The 23,155-nt window shown below is 45.5% G+C and overlaps 1 protein-coding gene across 1 annotated transcript in view; it reads left to right on the top strand.

Annotated features, from left to right (window-relative positions):
• col11a2 (collagen, type XI, alpha 2) overlaps window positions 1-23,155 on the top strand; it is a 61,510-nt gene that overhangs the window by 8,426 nt on the left and 29,929 nt on the right. Inside the window, exons 2-11 of the mRNA XM_036555266.1 lie at window positions 4,166-4,327; window positions 5,301-5,511; window positions 5,911-6,073; window positions 6,714-6,836; window positions 9,494-9,610; window positions 15,295-15,420; window positions 18,267-18,497; window positions 21,480-21,533; window positions 21,963-22,004; window positions 22,353-22,415. Coding sequence (XP_036411159.1) covers window positions 4,166-4,327; window positions 5,301-5,511; window positions 5,911-6,073; window positions 6,714-6,836; window positions 9,494-9,610; window positions 15,295-15,420; window positions 18,267-18,497; window positions 21,480-21,533; window positions 21,963-22,004; window positions 22,353-22,415 — 1,292 coding nt within the window. The remainder of the gene's footprint in view (window positions 1-4,165; window positions 4,328-5,300; window positions 5,512-5,910; window positions 6,074-6,713; window positions 6,837-9,493; window positions 9,611-15,294; window positions 15,421-18,266; window positions 18,498-21,479; window positions 21,534-21,962; window positions 22,005-22,352; window positions 22,416-23,155) is intronic.

Below are 23,155 nucleotides of genomic sequence, written 5' to 3'. Positions count from 1 at the left end.
TGTTTATACAAGAGAGCATTTTGTGGGTCTGGTGAAGGAATTGGTCATTAGGTGTATGCAAGCATACATGAGTGCGTGGACACAGAGTGTGAGAGGCCACTGCTTTGTGTGTGTGTGTGTGTGTGTGTGTCCAATATCAGATGGGAATGTTGTACAACATTGCCTTCCAGCAGACTGAAAATAAATTCAACAGAGAGGCCCAGGGGAAGGAAATAAAAATGAATCTATTTTGAGAGGCTCTTTTATCTCATCATGTTTTAAATGCACATGGAGCAGACTACTGATTGCTGGTGTCTTTACTCCAAATTCAAGGGGAAGCCCCCACATGCATACATTAATTTAGTCTGTCCCTAGAGGATTTATCGCTCTACCATTTTCCCTTTATGGAGGAGAGCAAATTTACTTTACTGACATCAATCATAACTCTTATAACACCTTTATGATAGCACCTTTGCAGAGATTCATATGGCAGAAACATGCACAGATTATCCCCACCTAGTGGTTGAGCTGGTGAACTGCATGAATGAGCAGTTGTTTTCTGCCAGACCTGGAGGCGCATTAGACCCATTATGGTATACCTAATAACCTCTCTGCCTAATTACAGCATGCTCTGTCTTCTTTTTAATCATGTTTCTGGAAAAAAAAACATATTTCATGTCTGTTGTGTGTCTCGCTGCTCTCAATTTGATATCATTTTTCAAGTACTTTGTAGGTATATTAAATTAAGTACTGGAAAATATGGTACTGAATATGAGATAGATGTAACTAAAAAGTGTCCATGTCTAAAGCGTGAAGCATGCTTTAGAGTGTGATACAATATCATTGTTTTGGTAACTTCCTCAGTATTATATATATATTGTATCTTGAACTTTTGCTTCAGTAAACAAGGGGTATAGGTCAGTAACATTGCTGCCATTCATTGGCTATTGTTCATCATGGATATTGGATGGTTAATTTATGTGTTTGTGTGTGGGGATGAGAGACAGCTTGTGTATATAAGTGTGTGTGTGTGTATGTGTGTTTGTGTGTGTGTGAGAGAGAAACAGCGTGTGAGGGTGTGTGTATGTGAGAGATATAGTGTGTGTGCATTTGGGTGTGGGTATGTGAAAGAGTGTGTGTTTATACACATATGTGTGTATATAAGAGAGACAGCATGTGTGGGGGTTTTTGTGTATGTAATTGGGGTCTGGGTCTGTGAGTGAGACAGTGTATGTGGGTGTGTGTTTTTGTGTGTGTGTGCATGTGAGAGAGACAGCATGTGTGGGTGAGAGAGAGACAGCGTGTGTGGGTGTGTGTGTGTGAGATACAGCGTGTGTGGGTGAGAGAGAGACAGCGTGTGTGGGTGTGTGTGTGTGTGAGATACAGCGTGTGTGGGTGAGAGAGAGACAGCGTGTGTGGGTGTGTGTGTGTGTGAGATACAGCGTGTGTGGGTGTGTGCCTCAGCCTGTTTCTGTTGAGTTTTGTTTCGGCCGTGTTTTTCTCCTTACATTATGCAGGCTCCTTTTTCAGGAGTTTCCTGGAAGAGAAGCGTTTGAGCAGATGTGTGGGGGCGGAAACAGAGGGGCGCATTGTCTGCCCCTCTTCAGAGGAACCCGATACCCCCTCTCACAGGTCACCGTCTGCCCCGCTCCTATCTCCGCGCCCCTACCGCTTTTTCACAATTACTGTAGCGTTGAAAAGCACTCACTGCCTGTTTATCCGAAATCTCCCCCGCCCTCTGCTGCCGCCCTCTGCCGCGGCCCTCCTCACTGAACTGCAGATCCACTGGGGTAAAATATCAATTCCACAATATTTTCCCATACGCATCAAACGCATGCGGCAGAGGACGGATTATGAAGTACAGTCCGCTGCCATATTTATTGGTGTTATTCCTCGGAATGTGTTCATAGCTTTTCGGCCGTTGACTGTTGCACTCCAGAGCATGACGGTCAAGACCTAACCTGTGAGCCTGTGGAATTTCTACCAGCCCCTTTGCTCTGTGTGTGATTTAGTGTGTGACTCTGTGTGAGTCCCACACAGTTGTCATGGTGTGGAGTTGAAATGGTTAACCTGGTGCTCAGGTCACTTGCTGTCATAACATGCATCTATGCGTCTCTGCAACCTGGAAAAGAGATGCCGAGCGATTCTCTAATGTCGTAAAAGCATTTGCGAGGCGTATCAAATGAGCTCCAGCTGGTAGTTTGTGGAAGGACATAGCTTAGAGGGTGTTATTTAATGGTTTTTATGAGGTAAAAATTTTGGTTTCGGTAGTGCTGCTTCCAGTTAAGCCGATTCAGCTCCAGAGGGCAGGCCCTGCAATGGTGCAGTCTGCATTATTAAGACTCATTTAACAGCACAGTGGGATCTGAGGTGCATGAAAGCACCAGCAGCGTTAAAGCATTTCCCAAGAAGAAGCTTCTCGCAGATTCTCTGAGAAACTGCGAGATTAACACAGCCGCTCAGCATCCCTCCATCTGCAGAATAAAAAATGTGTTGAGTCGAACAGTGTTGAAAAGACAGAGCTTGTCTCTGGCAGCTGGCTGGAGTGGCAGTTTTGCCAGTGCTGCTGTGTCTTGAATTCTGGAACTCCTTGTCTCGCCGGAGTTCCAGAACGCTGGGTAGGATTCCGCAGCAGAAACAGAGCCTTCCTGTCCCCCCTCTGCCAACCTTGGTCTCACACCCAAAACCTGTCTGGAGAATATCAGACTCAAACCAAAACACCTGGTAGTCTGACCCCAGCAGGGCAGCGGAAGAACGCTTCGAGCCTGGTGGAGGTCTGAGAGCGCCAAGCTGTTGTTCCCGTAGGGATTCGCCGGGGCAGTTCCTCGGAGGGTGGAAATCTGGTGGCACAATCTGGTGACCGGGTGCCCTGCGTTTGAGGAGCGGTTGAGGGGCCAGGGGTTTCAGCGGCGGTCGGAAGCAGAGCTGCAGCCGCTGTATCGCGTTCCCTCTGCCTCTCACAGCGGGGTGGCCGTTTCAGACGCCACAGCCAGGATGTGGGGGCCCTCCCGGAGAGCCTGGCCCTCCAGTTGGCAGACCCCAGAGGAACCCCGTTTCGGCCCTCAGTCTGTCACCATTCCAGCCTCTCATGTTTTTTGGGGTATAAGCAGTTGTTGAGAGGTACCTCTTAAACCAGCGGGAGCCGGACTCTGGGCAGGGAGGGGGTAATCTATCCACACACTCACTCATTTCAGGCACTGAAAAATGACAGGCCAGGAGCCACAGAGAATTTGGTGTTGATTTCTGAGAGTTCGATATTTGTGTTGCAGAGCTTTTTCACCTGAGAAAATAGAGGCATTTATGGTTCCTGTACTCACAGTGTTGAAAGAACACTTACTGATGTGACGTGGTCCTTATGATCACCATATTGCAGCTCTAATGATGGGGGTTATGACGTATGCTGGATATATTATTTGACTGGAAAGAGCACAGGGCTGAATGTTTTGAATGTGTTGAATGAATATGTAACTTTCTTCTATAAAGATTAGGGAGTCAGGTTTCATTTTACTATAAATGGTTGGAGCCAACATATGCTATTGACGACTTGAACCAATCATAGTGTTTTGCTATGAAGGGCAGAGCTTATTGGCTGGTTGCATGTGGTAGCTCCACCCACTACAGGGTTCATAAAGCCCCACTCTCCCATCCCTCCTCTACTGCTCACATTGTATGGGGCGCGTGGGTCTCTTACTAGTAGTTGACTTCTGGCCTCTGGTGTCAATCTACTCCGGCTCCTGATTATTTAGCACTATTTGTCCATCAAGGCTGAAATCATCCCTCTCTGTCTTTGTCTTTTGGGCAGTGACCACTATAAAACACTGATAAAATCATCCTGGTAGTGGCATTTCAAGAGAGTACACCACTGATTTCATCATTGATGAAACTGCCTCCCTACAAAATTTTTGTTCATCTTCATCTTTAAGACATTGCATTATATTCCTAGTCGTACTAAGTTTAGAGAAGGACGACTCGGTGTGAAAGTACCAGGCTCTGTCTCTCTGATCATCACAGCCTGTGTAATACTGTGAGAGCATCGTTATATTGTTGTAATAGCCTCTTATCTTTCTCTGCCTCTCTGTTTTATCCTTGTCTCTCTCTTCCACCCTCCTTTTTCCTCCTCTCTCTATCTCTCTCTCCCTCTCTCTCCCTTTCTCTCTCTCACCCCCCCCCCCCCCCCCCCTCCCAGACCCAGTGGACGTGTTGCGGGTGCTGCAGCTTCCCTCTCTCCCTGAGGGTGTGCGGAAGGTTCCGGGTTTCTGCACCTCCCGGCGCTCGGGCACGGCTGACCAGGCCTACCGCATCACCAAGAAGGCCCAGATCTCCGCCCCCACCAAGCAGCTCTTCTCAGGTACGCCCGTTTCCACGGAGACACCCCCGCCTCCCATCACAGCATGCTGTCTTAGCGTTGGAGGGCACCAGGAGCTATCGGAAAAGGAACCACAGGGATGCCTGTGTGTTGTTTTGGGGTGTTTTGGACTCCCCCTCAGCACCTCATGATCCTTAGGTGTTCTCAGACCGCTAGTTAAAAACCCTTCCGCTAAAGTTTTCATGTTTAGCTGCAGCTGAATGATGTTCATTTAAGGTGATACAAATGTCATACCACATCTAGCGCTGGACAGACCGACAGACGCTCATATGAGACATAAGCATCAGTTTTCTCAGGGTCAAGCCAAGCCAAGTCATTGTATAATAATGAACTCGCTTTAAATTTGTCCATGATATGTATAGATAGTAATGCCTGTTCCATGCAGGAACATGAAACTGTGATGTCGCATAATCAGGGCTGCTCTCCTTTGCATGAAGCTGGAGGGAACAGATTCAGAGCTCAGGACGAAGGTCCCTGGCCATGAGAACCTGCCATGCTGTTATTCTGACTCTAAAGAGCGATGTTATGGACTCTCACGTACTCCGTGATGCTTCCCAGGAATGCAATTCACATACTCCAACCCCTGTGCAGTTTTAAACTCATCACACAAAAACACAGTCCTTACCTTTCATTCCCCTTGTCTTTATCAGGCTGAAACCACACCCCCTCTCACTTTCACTCAACCAATCAGCAAATGAATTAGCCAGTCAACAAAACAATGACCCAGTTAATCAGGCAGTCAGCCAATCAATCAATCAATCAATCAATCAATCAATCAATCAATCAATCAATAATACATCATGACACAGAGCACAGTATATATTATAGAAAATGAGCACATAATGAGACATGTGCCAACTAGTTGCAAATGAAGCACAACATGAAAAGTAAAAGAAGAGCATAGCATGCACTTGTAGGATGTGTGTTTAAGCATAATGACTCCTCTTCCTCACAGGTCGTTTCCCGGAGAACTTCTCCATCATGGCCCTGGTGAAGGCCCAGTCAGGCCTACAGGCCTTCCTGCTGTCCATCTACAGCGAGCAGGGTGTTCAGCAGCTGGGTCTGGAGCTGGGCCGCTCACCCGTCTTCCTGTACGAGGACCAGAACGGCAAGCCCGCCCCCGAGGACTACCCCCTCTTCAGGGGCGTCAACCTGGCCGACGGCAAGTCAGTAACATCCCCGTCTGCTCCCTGCCAGAGAGTATGTGTGTGTGTTTGTATGTATGTGTGTGTGTGTGTGTGAGAGAGAGAGCTGAGAGAGATCGCTGTGTCTGCACTTGCCTATGAGAGTGTCTGAGAGAGAGCTTGTTATGTGTGTGTGCATGTGTATGCATATATCCTAATGGATTTGTGTGTGCCGGTGTGTTTATTTATGTGTGCATGTATGCATGTGCGTATACGCTGTTTTGCAAAGATTTGCAAGTATAGCATAATTACATGTTAGTATAAGTGTCTTGTTATAGGCATTGTGGACACCTGTGGAACATTTCAAAACACGCACACACGCAGTGAGCCTCTCTCTCCACTGCCTGACACAGTCTTGCTGTTCCTCCTCCCCGCCTGCAGGTGGCACCGCATCGCCATCTCCGTGCAGAAGAAGAACGTCACGCTGCTGCTGGACTGCAAGAAGCGCATGACCAGGCCCCTGCCCCGCAGCGACAGGCCGGTGGTGGACACCAAGGGCATCACCGTGTTCGGGGCCCGCCTCCTGGACGAGGAGGTCTTCCAGGTCAGAGAGGGAACAGCACACAGGGGTGGAGTGGGTGCGCTAAGGACAAGCTACGACAGAACTGTGTCACGGCCCAATGCCGGTCTCAGCCAATCACATCACAGCTGTGGTGGTGATGCAGACTGTGACAGAGTATACGGAGAAAGTAATGGCAGAACTGAACTCGGACTCGGGTTTAGATGGGCAGTGATGTTGTAACTGCCCACTGCCTTTCAGCTGATGCAAGCAAAGTGATGTCAATCTATACAGCCTGTTTTATTATTCCAAACTACTATTTTAACAATGATTAATTATGAGCACTGTAATTCCTTAAAATGTTCATTCAAGAAGAAATTAATGGTCATCTTACTGAAAATAAACACTCATTACGTGTAATGAAACCCCTGCTGACCACTCCTGAGATAAAGGGCTTAGAGTCCTGCAGTTATGGTGCTTCCTATCAGCGGCATCTTATTTAAGAAAGAAAAAAAATGTTTAACTGACTGTGGCAGAGGAGCATCAGCAGATCGATATCTTTATTTTCACACTAGCCACCGATCTCTGATGAAATATGTTTTTATTAATGCTGATTCAGTCCTGTGTTTCACAATGCCTGACATAACTGCAGTTTAAAGAGTGTGAATTTTCCCGTCATCTTCAGGGAGATATCCAACAGCTGCTGATAGCGCCCAACCCCCAGGCTGCTTTCGATTTCTGTGAACACTACAGCCCTGACTGTGACTCCCCCCTGCCCAGGACACAGTCCCAGGACCCCAACACATACGTGAGTAACCCAGCGCAGCACGAGAGCAGGCATCCATGAGACCGGCCCTGCCACCGACACTCAGTCAGAGGAGCCCTACACGAATGTAATACACCTACAGAAACATAGTGCACACACACATTCACACACACTATAGCCCCTGCTTAAAACAGTCAAACACAGCCCAATATGTACACAACAGAACACAGATTACAGCACGTGTCAAGATAAAATAACATGAAACATGAACCAGACTACTGACCTCTGCAAAACAGCACAACACACACACACACACATACACACACACACACACACACACACACACACACACACACACACACACACTCAGTCACACATACAGACTTTAGTCTTATCCATGAGTCACCTCTGCCCAAAATGCCAAATTAACACAACAGAGTGTGACACATGAACACACCAACCACAGCATGACACACAGACCACAGCCACAACTCAGCGTAACACACAATGCGCAAATGTGTATTAGAGCACACAAAGTCCCCTAGTGCCTCTCTCTGTCCTGGAAGCACCCCTCTCCTCAACATAATGAGTGCCACCGAAAGGGTAACACTAGACCCTCCTGCGGTCCTACTCCTCTGCGCCCCAAATCTGCAAAGAGGGCCCAAACCATCAAAGAACATCTCTGTCCTCATGCAACCCCAGTTTGTATCAGCATGTTCTCTCACCTCCGAGTTGTCATGGATACGGATGAAAAAATGCAGGCAGAGCCACTGGAAGCAGCCTTAGAGAGATGACTTCTTCGTCATCATTCTACAGAGTCACCAGCCAGCTTTAATTATGTCTCCATTGCAATGCAGTATTCACTCAAACTCTAAATATCATAAATATCAGCCTTTTATGTGTATAGATGTATACACATGTATATATGTCAATAGTTGGACTTTAGATCAATGAAGACATGTAGACGTTTTACAACACAGTAATGCGTAACTAATTCATTGTACTAGGAATATGTTCATTTTATGACCAGTGATAATTCTACCCTTCAGAGAATGGCCCAAAACTAGTTTCTGAGTTCTTCTGTCCCCCTTTTGAAAGTATCTTCAGTGAGCCGGAGGAAACAACAGGAGCGTGTGAGAGAAACGATGATACAAATGGGCTGATCCCATTTCGCGCATGACTTTAACCCTCATTATGTGCATCATGACCAGGAGCCACGGATAGACGAGACACAGTGACACCTCAAATCCAGAAAACATTGCATTAAAATCAAGCTCAGATCCTGTTCATAAATGCAGTATATAAGCAGTGTTCTGTGTTACCTGGTGTTACTTGGTTACAGGTGTTACCTGTGCACGTGACCACCAAGTTACCTCTACAAGAGGAGCTGCTTTATTAAAGAGGAATTTTCAGTCCTCCCTATTTGTGTTACCATAAAGACAACCCTGGACAGATAGGACAGATAGATCATATAGATCCAATGAAAGACAGCAAGGAGCAATTAAATAGCTTACAAAACTGTATGCAGCTGCAGTTTACAGAGACTATTGTAGTTCAACAATTGCATATATGTAAAGGAAGACTTTGGTTACAGTGACATTGGTTGTTAGTACTGCAGCTCTACACAGAGGTGACCCTCACATACATAGAGAGCCATTAATGGAGAGTAATAGAGTAGATGCTGAGGACAAATAGTGATTCTGGGATCAGAGGAGATCTCAAACTCCCATGATGCATTTCCCCTCTGCTGGACACTGGCTCGGCAGCTTTGAAATGAACACACCTGGAGTCACGTGACAAAGCTGCTGCCTCCCCTGCAGGTGTGTGACGCTTTTACCTGCGTGAAGCGCTGGGCTGGGACATATTCACAAAGCATCTGCAGATATTATCAGCTCTCCCTCACACTTCACACTTCTCTCATATATCTGTAGTCATTTAAGAGTTAATCTCAAGAAGAGAGGCAGAAAATAGGCATTTCTGTCTGCTATAAAATGCACTGTACAGCTTTGTTGAGGCCAGGCAACATTATTTACACTTAAAAAGGCAGAAATGGTTTGATGAATATGACCCATGGATTTTTTTTTTTTTTTGCTCTCCCCCTTGATAAAGAATAGCATCAAATGACCTCCCACCAATGTCCTTTTGAAATACACTCTCTGTCCCACCATATTACAGTGTATGTAACAAAGTTCGCATTACATTTCTGATTGAACTCAGAATTCCTGCCAAAAAATTCCTTCACAGATAATTTAGTAATATTTTTATGAAATCTGAGAGCAGTCATAAATGTAGTCATTTTTAAGGTACCACCCTTTCAGGTTAGACACACACAGTGTCATTTTGATGCTATCGAAGCAATGTACACAAATACATGAATACAAATCAGTGTGGTTTTATTCATTGTTATTTTTCTCTGTTTTTAATTCATTAAGCCCGTCAGTGTGACTCCGTTAATTGCCCTTCCTTGTGCATTAATGGACACATTGACTCTTAATGAATAGAAAGCCTTGCTTTTTATTAATTTGTTTTTGCTAATGCTTTCAATCCAAACCTCTTCTCTCCTTCCCTGACCCATTGCCATCCCTGTCTTACCCCCCCCCCCCCCCCCAATGCATTCCTCTGCCCTCAACACCCTCCACCTGCCTGGATGACCCCCCAACCCCACCCCTCCACCCCCCACCCCACCCCAATTCTCTTAGTACTTTGATGAGGAGCAGGATGACTATGAATACCCCTTTTATTATGAGGACACAACCGGCACCCCCTCCTCCCCATCCACCTCCCCCACCCCCCCTCCGGGGGGCCCCACTGAGCAGGTAACCAGGGGGCAGGAGAGGAGAGAGAACGGGGGAGCGACAGAGAGAAAACGGAGGGAGAGAGAGGGAGGGAGGGGGGGGGGGGGTGGAGGGTGAACTGAGGTAGCAGGTCTCTGTAATAGCTCTGCTGAAAGGAAGGTTTTATGATGTAGCTACTTCAGAGCCCAGTTACAGAGGTGTGCAGGGAAATAAGGAATGCAGTGGCTCTTTTAGAAGTTTTAAGTATAGAGTAGAGATGAGAAATGCATAAGGAGGAGTATTACCGTACAGCAGCACCCTCAGTAAGCTTACCTCCCTCTCTCAAATTACTCCATCTCCCTGTGCTCTCCGTTCTCCCCCTCTCCTGTTTCCAGTCAATATTGCCAAACACCGCGCCCCCCCCCCCCAAAAAAAAACTCACACCAACCCGCCTCATTCGCGACGTCATGCCTAATGTCACGTTAAACGTCTCATTAATGTCATTTACATGTCATCGTCAACATGTGAGTGTGCGTGTTGGCGCACGCGTGTGTGCGCATACATACCTGTGTGTGTGTGTCATTAATATGTCGGTGCACTGTGGGATTAGGTACAACTGTGTGTCATTCACACTGCCTCACAGCCAGTCCACACTGAGCCTGGCCGTCTGTCAGGGATGAAAGAGAGGGATGAAAGGCTGAGGAGTTGTACGGTCAGTGCTGCTGTGTACAGACTGCACCTGCATGGTCCACATGTCCCTCCCGCTTCTCTGTGTCTCTTTATGTAGGCCATGTGGCATCCCTCGGCCGAGTATGTGTGTCTGCTTTTCTGTCTCCACTTTGTGTGTGTGTGTGTGTGTGTGCGTGAGTGCGTGCATGCGTGTGTGTGCACGTGTGCGCATGCATGAGTGTGTGTGCGCATGCATGAGTGTGTGTGTGTGTGTGTGTGTGTGTGTGTGTATATGTGTGCGCAAGCACATACCTGTGTGTGCCTCCATGTGTATATGTGTGAATTCATCTTGGTCATTGTTAATCTCGTCTCTGAGTTTTTGTCATATAATCTGTTCGAGCCTCTCTTTCCTAACTGTTTTACTCTGTATGTCAGCGTCTGTCCGTCCAAACGTCTGTCTGAGAAACTTTTCTCTTGTGTGGGTTTGCCATTGTGTCACCCTCCATCTTGGGCGATCTACATGTGTCTGACGTCTCTCGATCTGCTCTGGCCTCAGCGTGCCTCTGTCTTTCTCTCGCAGTGCAGTTGGACGGCTCAGTGCTCGTCTGGTCGTGGGACAGTGTCAGTGACTGCAGTCTTGCTCCCTCACGGCACCTGGTGTCACTGCAAACCGCAGGCTTCAGTTTTCACAAACTGCAGTTGCTGCTTTATTTAATACAGATAAAGGCATTACTGGACAATGCGGCAGAGTTACAGCCCTACCAAAGAGGGAAGCAGGCACACAGCATCTCCGTGTTGTCCAAATTTCTCAAAACTTATTAACTCTCTCGATTCTAATGTAGACCGGCTGTTATGCTGCCCTCCAGCTACCCCGCTGTCACTGGTAGTTAGCGCTTTGTGTCGTTTTGATGAAAACAGTGACAGGGTGTTCTGTTTGACCTAAGAGCAGACTCTGCTGTATCCAGTAATGCCACCGCTAACTGAATAATTCATCCAAAGCCTCAGCCATCTTTATGTGACTGTGTCTCAAAAACATCCACCCATGTCTTTGTCTCTCCATCTCTTTCTCTCTCCATCTCTTTCTCCCTCCATCTCTCCACCCCCACCACTTTCAACCCCCTCCCATACCTCGTGTCTCTCTCTCTCTTTATCACTACACCTTCCATCCTTGATATTCACAAACCGCAACACAACACAACCAAAACGTACAACAGAAGAGCAACTCTGAAAAGCCCAAGCCTTCTGCGGCCAAGGCCAAACCAACAGAGGCCAAGCCTGTCCTGGCAAAGGCTAAACCCACCCCTGCCAAGCCCCTCTTGGTTAAACCTAAGCCAACCCTGGCCAAGCCCAAACCAAAGCCTACACCAAAACCTAAGCCCACACCGGCCAGCAAAAATGGTAACGAGAAACCAGCCAATGGTAAAAACGGTGTCCAGAAACCCGCCAATGGTAAAAATGGTGAACAGAAACCAGCCAATGGTGAAAATGGTGAACAGAAACCTGCCAATGGCAAAACAGTTAACGAGAAAAAGGCCAATGGCAAAGATAGCGACGTGAAGCCAGCCAATGGCAAAAATGGAGACCAGAAGCCTGTTAATGGCAAAAATGGAGACCAGAAACCTGCCAATGGCAAAAATGGTGATCAGAAACCTGCCAATGGCAAAAATGGTGATCAGAAAGCCGCTAATGGTGACCATAAAGCCACTAATGGCAAAAATGGTGATCAGAAACCCGCCAATGGCAAAAATGGTGATCAGAAACCTGCTAACGGTGGGCAGAAACCCGCCAATGGCAAAAACGGTGATTTGAAACCTGCCAATGGTAAAAATGGTGATCAGAAACCCACTAATGGTGATCAGAAACCTCCTAACGGTGATCAGAAACCCGCCAATGGCAAAAATGGTGAGCAGAAACCTGCTAACGGGGAGCAGAAACCTGCCAATGGCAAAAACGGTGATTTGAAACCTGCCAATGGTGATCAGAAACTCGCCAATGGCAAAAACGGTGATTTGAAACCTGCCAATGGTAAAAATGGTGATCAGAAACCCACTAATGGTGATCAGAAACCTGCTAACGGTGATCAGAAACCTGCCAATGGCAAAAATGGTGATCAGAAGCCTGCTAACGGTGATCAGAAACCCGCTAATGGTGATCAGAAAGCCACTAATGGCAAAAACGGTGATCAGAAAGCCGCTAATGGCAAAAACGGTGCTGAGAAAAAGGTGAATGGCAAAAACGGCATCGACAAACCCGTTGTCGTGAAAAATGGTGAGGAGAAAAAGGCTGGGGCTAAGACCAAAGTAGAAAAGGCCACACCTAAGAAAGAAGCAGCCCCAGAAGCGACCGCAGCACCTGCACCAGCAGAGACCGCAGCGCCAGTCCCTGCGGCGACCGCAAAAGCACCGAAAAAAGTCCCCTCTCTCAAAGCGGTGCTTAAGAAAGTGGCGACTGCCGCGCCGACCCCAGAAGCCGCGGCGGACGTAACCGTGGCGCCAGTCCCAGTGGCCACTGCGAAACCTCCCAAAAAAGCCCCCGCTGGCAAACCTGCGCCCAAGAAAGTGGCAACCGCAGCGGCAACAGCAGCGGCGACCCCCGCGCCCACCCCAGCACCCACAGCTGCTCCAACGCCTGCGCCAACCGAAGCGCCGACAGCAGCGCCGACCCCCGCACCCACCCCCGCACCAGCCCCCGTCCCAATCCCCAAAGTCCCTCTCGTCGTCAAAACAGAGAAACCCAAAATGCCGGTGTCCACCAATAACGTCAAATCCGTGCACAAATCCCTGGCCAAATCCATCAGCAAATCGGTGACTGAGTCCCTGAGCAAATTCGAAACCAAAAAACTGCCTCCTTTTGGCAAGTCGGTCATCAGCGGTACATTTGACTCCATACCAGCCAAACCAGAGAAGACAGTGGTCAACGGTTATCAAAAGGTACAAATGACAGGCCCAAGATGGCAGTCCAGAACTGTATCTCCCAACCAACTGTTCTGGTTATCACCACTCTCCATCCAGGTTTTCCACTACAGCAGGCGTCCAGCTTCTCCTCAAACTGTGGGTTTCAAAAACATCGTCAACGATTTCAATTACCCAGATTAGCAGTTCGAAATTACAGATTCATTCATGGACACTTTCGATAAAAGCTACACTATGTAATAACGTCCTGAAATCTCTAGAATTCAGATGAATAATCAGACTCCACCGGCTACCAGCTGCAGACCTCCTCAAAGAAAAGAGTGAGAAAAGTGTTGAGAGTATGGATGTCAGTGGTCATATACTATCCCATCCTGCTCTTAACTCTTGGCTTTGGTCTGGTTGTGGAGCTTTTGGTAGCATGGTCAAGTGCTGCTGAGAACACTTCACAAAGAAAAAATGGCTGAAAGCGGATCGTCATTTTATTTTTAAAATATTTTAACATTTATAAAAATTCAAAGCGATTAAAAAGTTATTACAAATAATACAAGTCAGCTAAAGTGCAAAAACCTGGATAGGGAGCGCGTCCTCAGGAACAAAGTTGGTGCATACATGTCTGGATCACTTTAATGTATCATATGCTCTATATGATAATAAATAATATAGCAGTATAGCAGACTGCCGTATAGCGCTATGTCTGTACTATATATTACTATGTACTGTATCTCTGCACAGTCTTTCTTCTGTTTCTGATCAACTTCCCTTTGATCTTCCGAGACTCCGAATAGGTGCTAGAATCTCACCTAATTGTAGAATAGCGTGAGTAGTGTTAGACTGTGGCAGCCGAGTTGTGGATTTAGCATGATTTCAACTTTGGCACGACAAAATCACCAAAAAAAAAAAAGAGAAAAAAAAAAAAACATGCATGTGTCATTCTTTTTCACTCTTCACTTCCTCAGTCACAAGAAACACTCAGTGGACAAAAGAAAACACCTCAAAACACCAGATGCATACATTCACACGCAATCTACAGTCAACTACCTCCACACTCACTGTCCCCTTCTATATGCCTTGTCTGTCCTCTTTTTTTCCCTGAATACCTGAAATACTCTTGTGTCGATCATATTTGTCATAAATATGAGCATGGTGGTCTCACAGAAAACAGCGGTGCTAAGGCCAGGGGACAGAAATGAAGCCAGTTCATTGTGCATTGTATGGGTCTGTCGCTGACCCCAATACGATGCCGGTCCCCAATCACGGCAGACACAAAATTTCGATGTAATTCAGTTCTTTTGGAACCTTTCATTAAGAGAGGGAGACCTGTGCTGTCAAAACAGACAGCGCATCTGGGAACAACGCAGTATGAATGTACTGTAGTTGCTATGTAATCAGAAGCGAATGGTGAGTATGTTTTTTCCGTCTTCTGTTTATGAATTATTTCAACTGAATTTGAGGTAAACATCAAAGATGAGTAGCACCTCATTCTGTGAGGCTGACCACTTTCAATTGTCCATCTGTCTGTCTGTCTGTCTGTCTGGTTACTCCATCAATCTCTCATTCACTGCCTTCAGTTAAGTTTCTCACCACTTAACAGAAGAGGCAATACTAAATATACACCATCACCAACAGCCAATATTTATGTATTGTAAGGATGGTCACCAAAGTGATCATCCTAACCTGAAAGGGGCAGGTCAAGCTCTGGTTTCCTCCAGCCGTTTAACCAAAGAGCCAGCTTGACGCCCACTTAATCTCCTCATGGCATTGCGGTTTTCTATGAAGATAAAATCTTTTAATAGAACAGAATCTCTGAATTGAGCTATCAGTTCCCCTAAATGGGCATTTTACTAGTCAGAACTGCCACCAAACAAAGGAATTGTAGCTGCGTTATCAATCGGTGCAAAATGATTACCCTTGCATCTGAGAAAGGTGTTTGATACCAGCTTGATTCCTCTGTTCCTAAACAGGTGAGTCACCTGATTTAACTGGCAGTAAAAATCCGCCCTGTGAATATATTCTGTCTTTCCTCTTTGCGTTTAACGTATTAATAACAATAATCCTGACTCGCTTTGAACTAACCACCCTCTCTCCCTCAAATCCGCCTACCTGCACCCTGACCCCGCCCACCTCTCCTCGGCCCTGACCTATCAGGACATAGATCCTGGCCACAGTGAGGCTGGCCACACCCCCACAGAGACGGACTATTATTACACCTTAGAGGAGGAGGAGCCACAGCCAGAGAGTGAGGTGACTGGACATGATCCCGCCAAGGCCCAGGTAATCGCACACGGGAGAAACTGGCGCAAGGTGAAGAACCTTCTTCAATCAAAGAACCAAACTCATCCATTCATCAGGGAAATTCCATTGCTGAATTACATTACATTACATGCACTTAGCAGGCAGTCTTATCCAGAGCGGCTGCCAGCACAAGGCAAAAAAAGTGTATCCATTCAAGTTTACTGAAGACAGCAAATGTGCAGAAAGGCCAAATTAAATATGGAGGTCAGATCAGCCTTGCTGTAATCAGAGTGATGTGGGCTGTCCAGTTATTAATCATTTTTTTAAACAACCCTTTACTACATCACACCGCCCGCTGCCATGAAATATATATACGCTGCCAAAAACAATAACTGTAAAATGTCTTAATTTTCACTGCAACCTAAAATAAGATAGCAGAAGATACATTTTTCTTGTGTGGTTGCAAGTCAAGTGTTCTCATGTGAGTGGTTTCCTTTGACACAAGCTTTTTTCTGCTCTTCTTCCAAGATGCAGTGTTTTTGAAATAAGAACAAAAAAAACTCATGTGTCACGACAAAAAATGGAAATTTACATGGTGAACATTTCACACGTTTCCTCAAGACCAGAAAATGTATCTCATGCTGTCTGGTTTTAAGGCAAATAACCTTAGGATAACAACAACACCCGAAGTTAAGACACTTACTCTCTGCAGCGTACTTAAACCCGAACAGCCAGAATTTGTGCCTTTTTCGCCCCCTTTCTCTCAAGCTGTTTCTCATTTGGTGTGTCACCTGGAGCTCTGAGAAAGAGGGAAACATGGGTTAAATTATGTCATGATATGAATTATTATAATTATGAAAAACACAAACTCTGGAGCAAAGGGTTCATAGAAGTAGTAGTATTAACAATCATCATCATTAACATCATCATCATCATCATCTTCCTCATCATGCTATGCCTTCACCTGAGAGACAATGAGACTTAACAAATATGTTTACAGTTTACTTTCGTGTCATCTTGATGTCTTTCCCTTAGCTGAATCACGGTGTGTTCCTGCTATAAAAAAATGAAGGAAGTAGAGGGTTGTTGAATTATAAATAGGTTATTGAATTTATGATAATGTGTTTTTTTCTGGAGTAAAGGTAAGGTTTTTTGACAGAATACGATATGACAACATTGAAAATTTTGGGTGATGGGGACTGTTTGCTTGCTGTGGATGCTTTGGTAGATTCTCTGGTATTGTGGGCAACAAAGTCCTTCAGGGATTGGGCTGTCTGTAAGTAGTGTCCATTTTGATTATGTATAAAACTGAGGTAATATTTTTTCATTTAGATTTTAGTGTGTTTTTCTTGTATGAACAAATGATGTCGTGCAATAATGTACACGTCTGCACAGCCAAGTTCTATAGGCATATTTTAAATGATGGTGGTAAGTTGAACATTACAAGGATACACCAACTTTGCCTTTTCTTCCACAAAGTAAAGTGCAACATCAACGGCTTGCATGCATGTGTCGGTGCTTTGGTACTGTGTGCTCAGTTCAGTTTTAAATTTGCGTGGGTTTACTCATACACTCTTACCCACAGCAACTTACACACGTTACAGTTTTTACATCTTATCCCTTTAAACAGCTGGATATCCGCCGAGGCAGTTTTTGATTAAGCACCTTGTCCAAGGGTACAGCAGTAATTCCCCAGCTTGGATTCAGACCTTTGTGGTCACGAGCCCTGCTCCGAACCACCACATCACACTGACGACTCAGATTTTTCCCTCCTGCCAATAGCAGATGAAAACACACACACACACACACACACACACCTCAGGTAGCTCTGGGAAATTTTCCACCAAGTAGCATTCTCATTCTGAAAAACACATTGCTGTGTCGTAAGTCTTGCGGTGCTACAATGTTGAGAGGATACTACACATTATACCTAAGCTTAGCAGTACCTGTCACATTTTCTCCTTGTTCAGGTGAGAGATGGTTCATTTACATCACATTCATGAGTGCTTTTGTTTATTTTCATATTCCATGTGTGTTACATGATAAGAGCATGTAGGTTTTCGATGGAGGAAACACCCAAAAAGAAATCCACTGAAGTCATCTGTGATAACTGATTTCAGTTCAGTGGTTGCCAGATGAAGGCACATATTGTTTTGTCACAAAGAGCACCTCCTTCCTGTTTAACATGGTTGACTTCATTTATAGGTATAAGAATAAAAATACAGAATGCTTACAGTAATGCATTGGACAACTTCCCGTTAAGAGCAAGCAAGCTAACGACCACAACACACACGCACACACACACACACACACACACAAACACACACACACAAGCAAGCAATTGATAAAACACATTGCTTTGGTGGAAAAAAATCAGCAAAGACAGAAAAGGGGACAAACAGAGCCAACAGAATAAGAGAAGGAGAGCGCTGAGACACTGTAACGGCCATCGCTGTACAACGCTCCATGGAAGTAATCCGCAAGCGATTATTTCCACTGGCATCCTCGCCATTTTGTTCGAGGCATGCTGGGCAGCTGCTCCAGTTGGCGCAGTTCCAGCAGTGTCCACCAAGTGTCACTGTTGTCTTTGTCCCTCTGTTTGTTCCCGAAGGTAAGACTCACGCCACACTGTCTCTCTGTGCCTCCCCCTTCCCTCTTTTCGCTCTTTGCTCTTCCTGTTCTCTTCCTGTCATGACCTGTCATTCCCACCTACACCCCTCTACCTGTCAATATAACTCTTTCCCTTCCTCCCCCGTTTCAACGTTTACTCTCAACCTCCCTGGTTTTCCCACCTTCCTCTCTTCTTTCTCGCCCGCCCTCTCTCCCTCTTGGCCTTGCTCTCCGCCTGCACCCCCCCCCCCCCAATCCCGCGTCACCTTGAGCAGGTGGAGGAGACAGTGGTGGAGGAGGAGGTAGATTTGGCCAAGTCAGGTGGCGAGGGGGGGTCCCCAGCCCCCGAGGAGGCCTTCATGGAGGAGTATGTGACCGGAGATGTGGGCTTGAAGGAATACGACTATTCCTACAAGGACTACAACGAGCCGCTTCCTGACGCTGACCACGGCTTCCCCGACAGCCACATGGGCCCCGCGCTCTCCGCCGTCACGGACGAGGGAGGCGTAAGTGGCCCCGCCCCTTTTTTCCAACCGGGCAAATCCTCATTTCAGCTCTTGAGGGAGAGAGAGACCCCAGGGGGTGAAATGTGATTTGTTGATGTGGTATGTATTCCGTAAGGACATGAGCTGTATGTGCCTGTATGTAGCAGGGAAAAATAAAAAGCCCACAGCCCAAGCCTTAATCACAAACAGACGAGAACTTATCTGTTGCCCAGGTATCAGGAGTGTAATCCTTCAGTCCATAATAAACAAATACAAAGGTAACACCAGAAAATTCACGAGAACCAGAAAATAATCAACAATAATGATGAAATAATCATCAATAATAATGAACTGCACATTAAATACTTTTTTTTCTTTTATGATCATCATGCTTTTATTATATGTAGAGAAAAATATTTGATCACAACGAGTGACCTCTCTGGCCTCAGAAATATGGATAAGCAGGCACCCTTTTTTCAATACTGTATGTTTGTGGTGACAAAAAGCACAGTGCCTTATAATAATTATGGCAATCCGTGTTTCTAAGTACATTAGCAAATACATTTGTTCTCTGTGTCATATAATACAGCATTAAAACATTCTCTTTTGTTACTTTCCAATGTTTACCCAAAACAAAGACTCAATTCATGTGATCGGTGAGGATACCATATTAGCATATAGTGTGCTACATATAAGAATATTCAGTTAGGGCCCCTCCATTCACTGTGGTTATACTGAGCCCTGTGATGTACTTGGTCTGATGAATGCTGACAGAAAATGGGGATTTCACAGTCGCCAAATGATTTCAGATGTTAGGAACTGCAGAGAAAAGAGCACTGAAATACAATACGGTGAGAATGTCTGAGAATTTAGCTTTCATGTTTCTCATTTCCTGTTTTCACAGTTATGTGAAACGATCCTTGTTTTCAGGCTTGACATTTAAGGAATTCACACCATTTTTTTCCTCTTGGTTTTGAGTTTTTTGCTTTATGAGTGGCAGTTGTTATTCACAGCAGCTCACTGCTAATTCACTTCCACATTGACATTGAAACAAGTAAATTTGAAATAAATTAATTAATATCGTACATAAACCTATGCAAAATCAGGACACACTGGTCCTGATTTGTCTGGGTATTAAATCAGATAAAGGTTCAAAAAGAATAATAATAATTAGAAATTCTTTTCTGTTTTTATTTTACCCAGTGATTAACCCGAATATAAAATCAGTGAATACCCCCCATATTAAAGCATTGAAAAACGTGATAATCCCAGCTATAAACCCAGTGATCAACCCAGAGGTAAATTCCATTGATCTTGTTATGAAAGCAGTGGTAAACCCAGCTGTGATCGTTGGGAGTCCTGGATGAGATTAGCTGGGGATTTGCGCTGCTGTTTAAAAGCTTAAGTGACAGAGACCTGTAATGCCTGGGTGACAGTAGCCCTGTTAGACTGCATAGCCTGCTGTGCCTCCCTATCAGGGTGCCTGTGTGATAGAGTGAATCTGTGTGTGTGTGTGTGATTATCTGGAAAGCGCCTGTTAGTCTGTGTCTAATGCATTTCCTGTTATCTGTCCACATCTCAACTGCTGCCCTGTCCCAGCCTGTTAGGGCCATTTTGGGCCTGACATAGTTTAAAGTATGGTGTGTTTGTGTGTGTGTGTGTGTGTGTGTGTTTTAGTCATTTAGCATCTAACAAGTAATTTGGGTAATTAGTAATAAGATGTAAAAAAAAAATAACCTGATATAATAAGACTATTCTAAGCTATTCTAAGAAATCAGTAACCCTTACTGCAATGGACAGAATCAGGTAACGTGTGCACATCTCAGAATATCTGTCACGTTTCCTGGCCTGTGAGCCTCACGGTACAGTATGGCATTATAGTGATTACTGTGCTACACTATAACTGTCGCTGTGAAGTAGGAGAATTATCATGGTCTGCCGCCGCCATGATAAACACCGCAGCATGGGTTTTGCTTGCGGTGCCCTGTGTTTGAGTAGGTGGAGCAGGTAGGGGCATCACTGGTAACGTATAATACACAGTAGAGAAGCTGTAATGCTGCTTTCCAGTGTTGCAGATGATCTTTTCTCTACTGGTCATGTCATGTTACATAAATATCTGCAAATATATATCTGCAGATACCTCTGTGACCTTCATTTGAAGTCATGACAAATGTGCCCCCATGGTAAGACTTTGGTAGAGAATATAAGGTAGAGTGTGTCGTATAATCAAACTGTACTGTGTACATTCAGACAGGAGATTGACTTCATGTCAGTTTGATATGTGTAGGCATAAGCCTTTATGTTAATGTTGGCATACTATTGCCTAAAAGCTGGCGGTGCAGCTTAGTCTCATATATACAAGGAAATTTACAGCTGAATTTGCATGTGTGGTGATGGACATTGGCAATATTTTATTGCCTGATTGTTCATGTGTTCCGTGTTAACCTGTGCAGTGATCCTGAATTATAGGTATGTCACGTGTGAGCGAGCGTGTTATGATACCTGTATAACACACGGCACCACAGCAGGTCATGTGACCACCACTGCATGCGTTGCGACAGTGAAACGCGTGTGTATCGTGTGTTTCTGTGAACACGCCTGTCTGTTCCCTGCTGGGGTAAGGGGCTGTGTTTGCAGGACTGTGCTTGTGGCATGCCTCTGGGTTACATGCCAATCAGCAGCACTGTCTAAAACACTGCACACCTCTCATTCTCTGTGTTTGCCCTCTGTGTGTGTGTGTCTTACACTTACACTGTCTTACAATGAGTTTCTGCTCATTGACTGTGCTGTGTTCTGGTCTGCCTGTGTGCTTGTACTTTGTGCTGTGCTTGCCTGTGTGCGTGTATATCGACTGTACTGTGTTATTGTACCTGTGTGCATGTGAGTTGACTGTGCTGTGTTAAGTTACCTGCGTACAGGTACGCAGACTCTGCTGTACTCCACTACCTCAGTGCAAGTACATTGACTGTGCTGTGTTCTGGGTTACATGTGTGTTTTCCTCAGGCCTCAGTGAGAGCCCAGAAAGGAGAAAAGGGAGAACCTGCTGTCCTTGAACCTGTGAGTGAAATTAATCAATTACCTATCAGTAAATTTAAGTCCAAGGTGATCAACTACCCAACAGCCAGATCAGAGTTCATTAATCGGTCACCTAACATTACCAGTTCTCCAGAGAGGTACGGTGAAATCCGATAGATACTTTGTCCTGTCTAGGATATATGGCATTCGTGCTTTGTGCAGCATGCTGCTTTAAATTATTATTAATGTTGTCACTAGAGGGCACCACTGTGCCATAGGAGTAGTGATGGATAAGCATCACTCCTGCCATGCCCGTGATAAACAGCATTGCAAAAACGTTGCAAAGAACTGATCCACTCTGCAAGCAAGAGATGAAAATGACACAATAATCTGTAACACTCCTAACCCATATCTCCATCTCTTTGTTTCCCTTCCTCTCCCCATCTTCCTCACTCTCTCCTTCTCTCTCAGGGTATGTTGATTGAAGGCCCCCCAGGACCAGAAGGACCAGCAGTAAGTCCATCCATTCCTCCTTTCCCATCCTCTCTTTTGTCTCTTTTATGTATAGAGAAGTATAACTCTACCACTGAAGTGACTGTATATAAACTGTATGCACAGGTGAATAGAGGCATTGAAAAACACTGATATAATCACTAATGCAACACATTTCTCTCCCTCTCTCTCTCTCTTTCTCTCACTCTCTCCCTCTCTCTCTCTCTCTCTCTCTCTCTCTCTTTATCCATACATCCCTATTTCTCATTCCCACTTTGTCCATCTGTCTTTCTTTTTTCTTATTTTCCTGTACCTCCTCTCTCTTTCTCTTACCCCCCCCCCCCCCCCCCCCCCCCCCCCCTATCCTAGGGTCTCCCCGGCCCATCTGGCCCTCACGGGCCCCCAGGCTCTGTCGGTGATCCTGGTGAGAGGGTGAGTGAGTCTGTCCCTCTGCTTCCTCTCTCTGTGCCCTACAGGGGCAGGATGGAGTGTCACTCCAGGGGCCTGTCCTGGTCCCGGCGTTCGCGGCCAGTTCGCACACATTTGCTGGCAGACTTAGCCACAGAGACGTCTGCTGTGCGTCTCTGCAGACTAAGCAGAATGTAGCCCAGGACAGTATGTGAAAACCTCATCTCCACAGACAGACATCAGAAACTGACTATGAAACTGTGCTTTCACATTCATCTGAGGCATTAGGAAAACGCGGACTGTGTGTATGCGTGTGCGTATGTGTGTGTGTGTGTGTGTATGTATGTGTGTGTGTACATACATTCGTGTGTAGGCTGCATAATTCTGAAGGCTTTCCGAACAAAAATCTAAAACTTGCAATTGCATCAGTGTAGTACACCGTAGATACATAAAGCAGCAGTTGAAGCTGTTCATTAAAAGAATGTAATATAATAATATAAGCACTTCATGCATATCCAGTGAACCGTGTCTAATTGCCACTTAAAGTGTAACACTTACTGGAACAAGTCCATAAGTATTTGAAAATGAATGACAGGGAAAGTGTTTGGTTGGACCTGCAAAGTACACACTAAGTTAGGGGCCCTCACAAAGGCTGGTTTGTAAATGCAATGCTGTTTACATATACACAGTACATGCATACAGTGCTTCTGTATGCAGAATACTGTAATTATGTTTATGCATGTGTAGCATCAAATGTGATGTGT

Source organism: Megalops cyprinoides, chromosome 21 (genome assembly GCF_013368585.1).
Source record: "Megalops cyprinoides isolate fMegCyp1 chromosome 21, fMegCyp1.pri, whole genome shotgun sequence".
Classification (NCBI taxonomy): domain Eukaryota; kingdom Metazoa; phylum Chordata; class Actinopteri; order Elopiformes; family Megalopidae; genus Megalops; species Megalops cyprinoides.
Note: the sequence above shows the minus strand (reverse complement) of the source record. Positions and strands in the feature narration are given on the sequence as shown.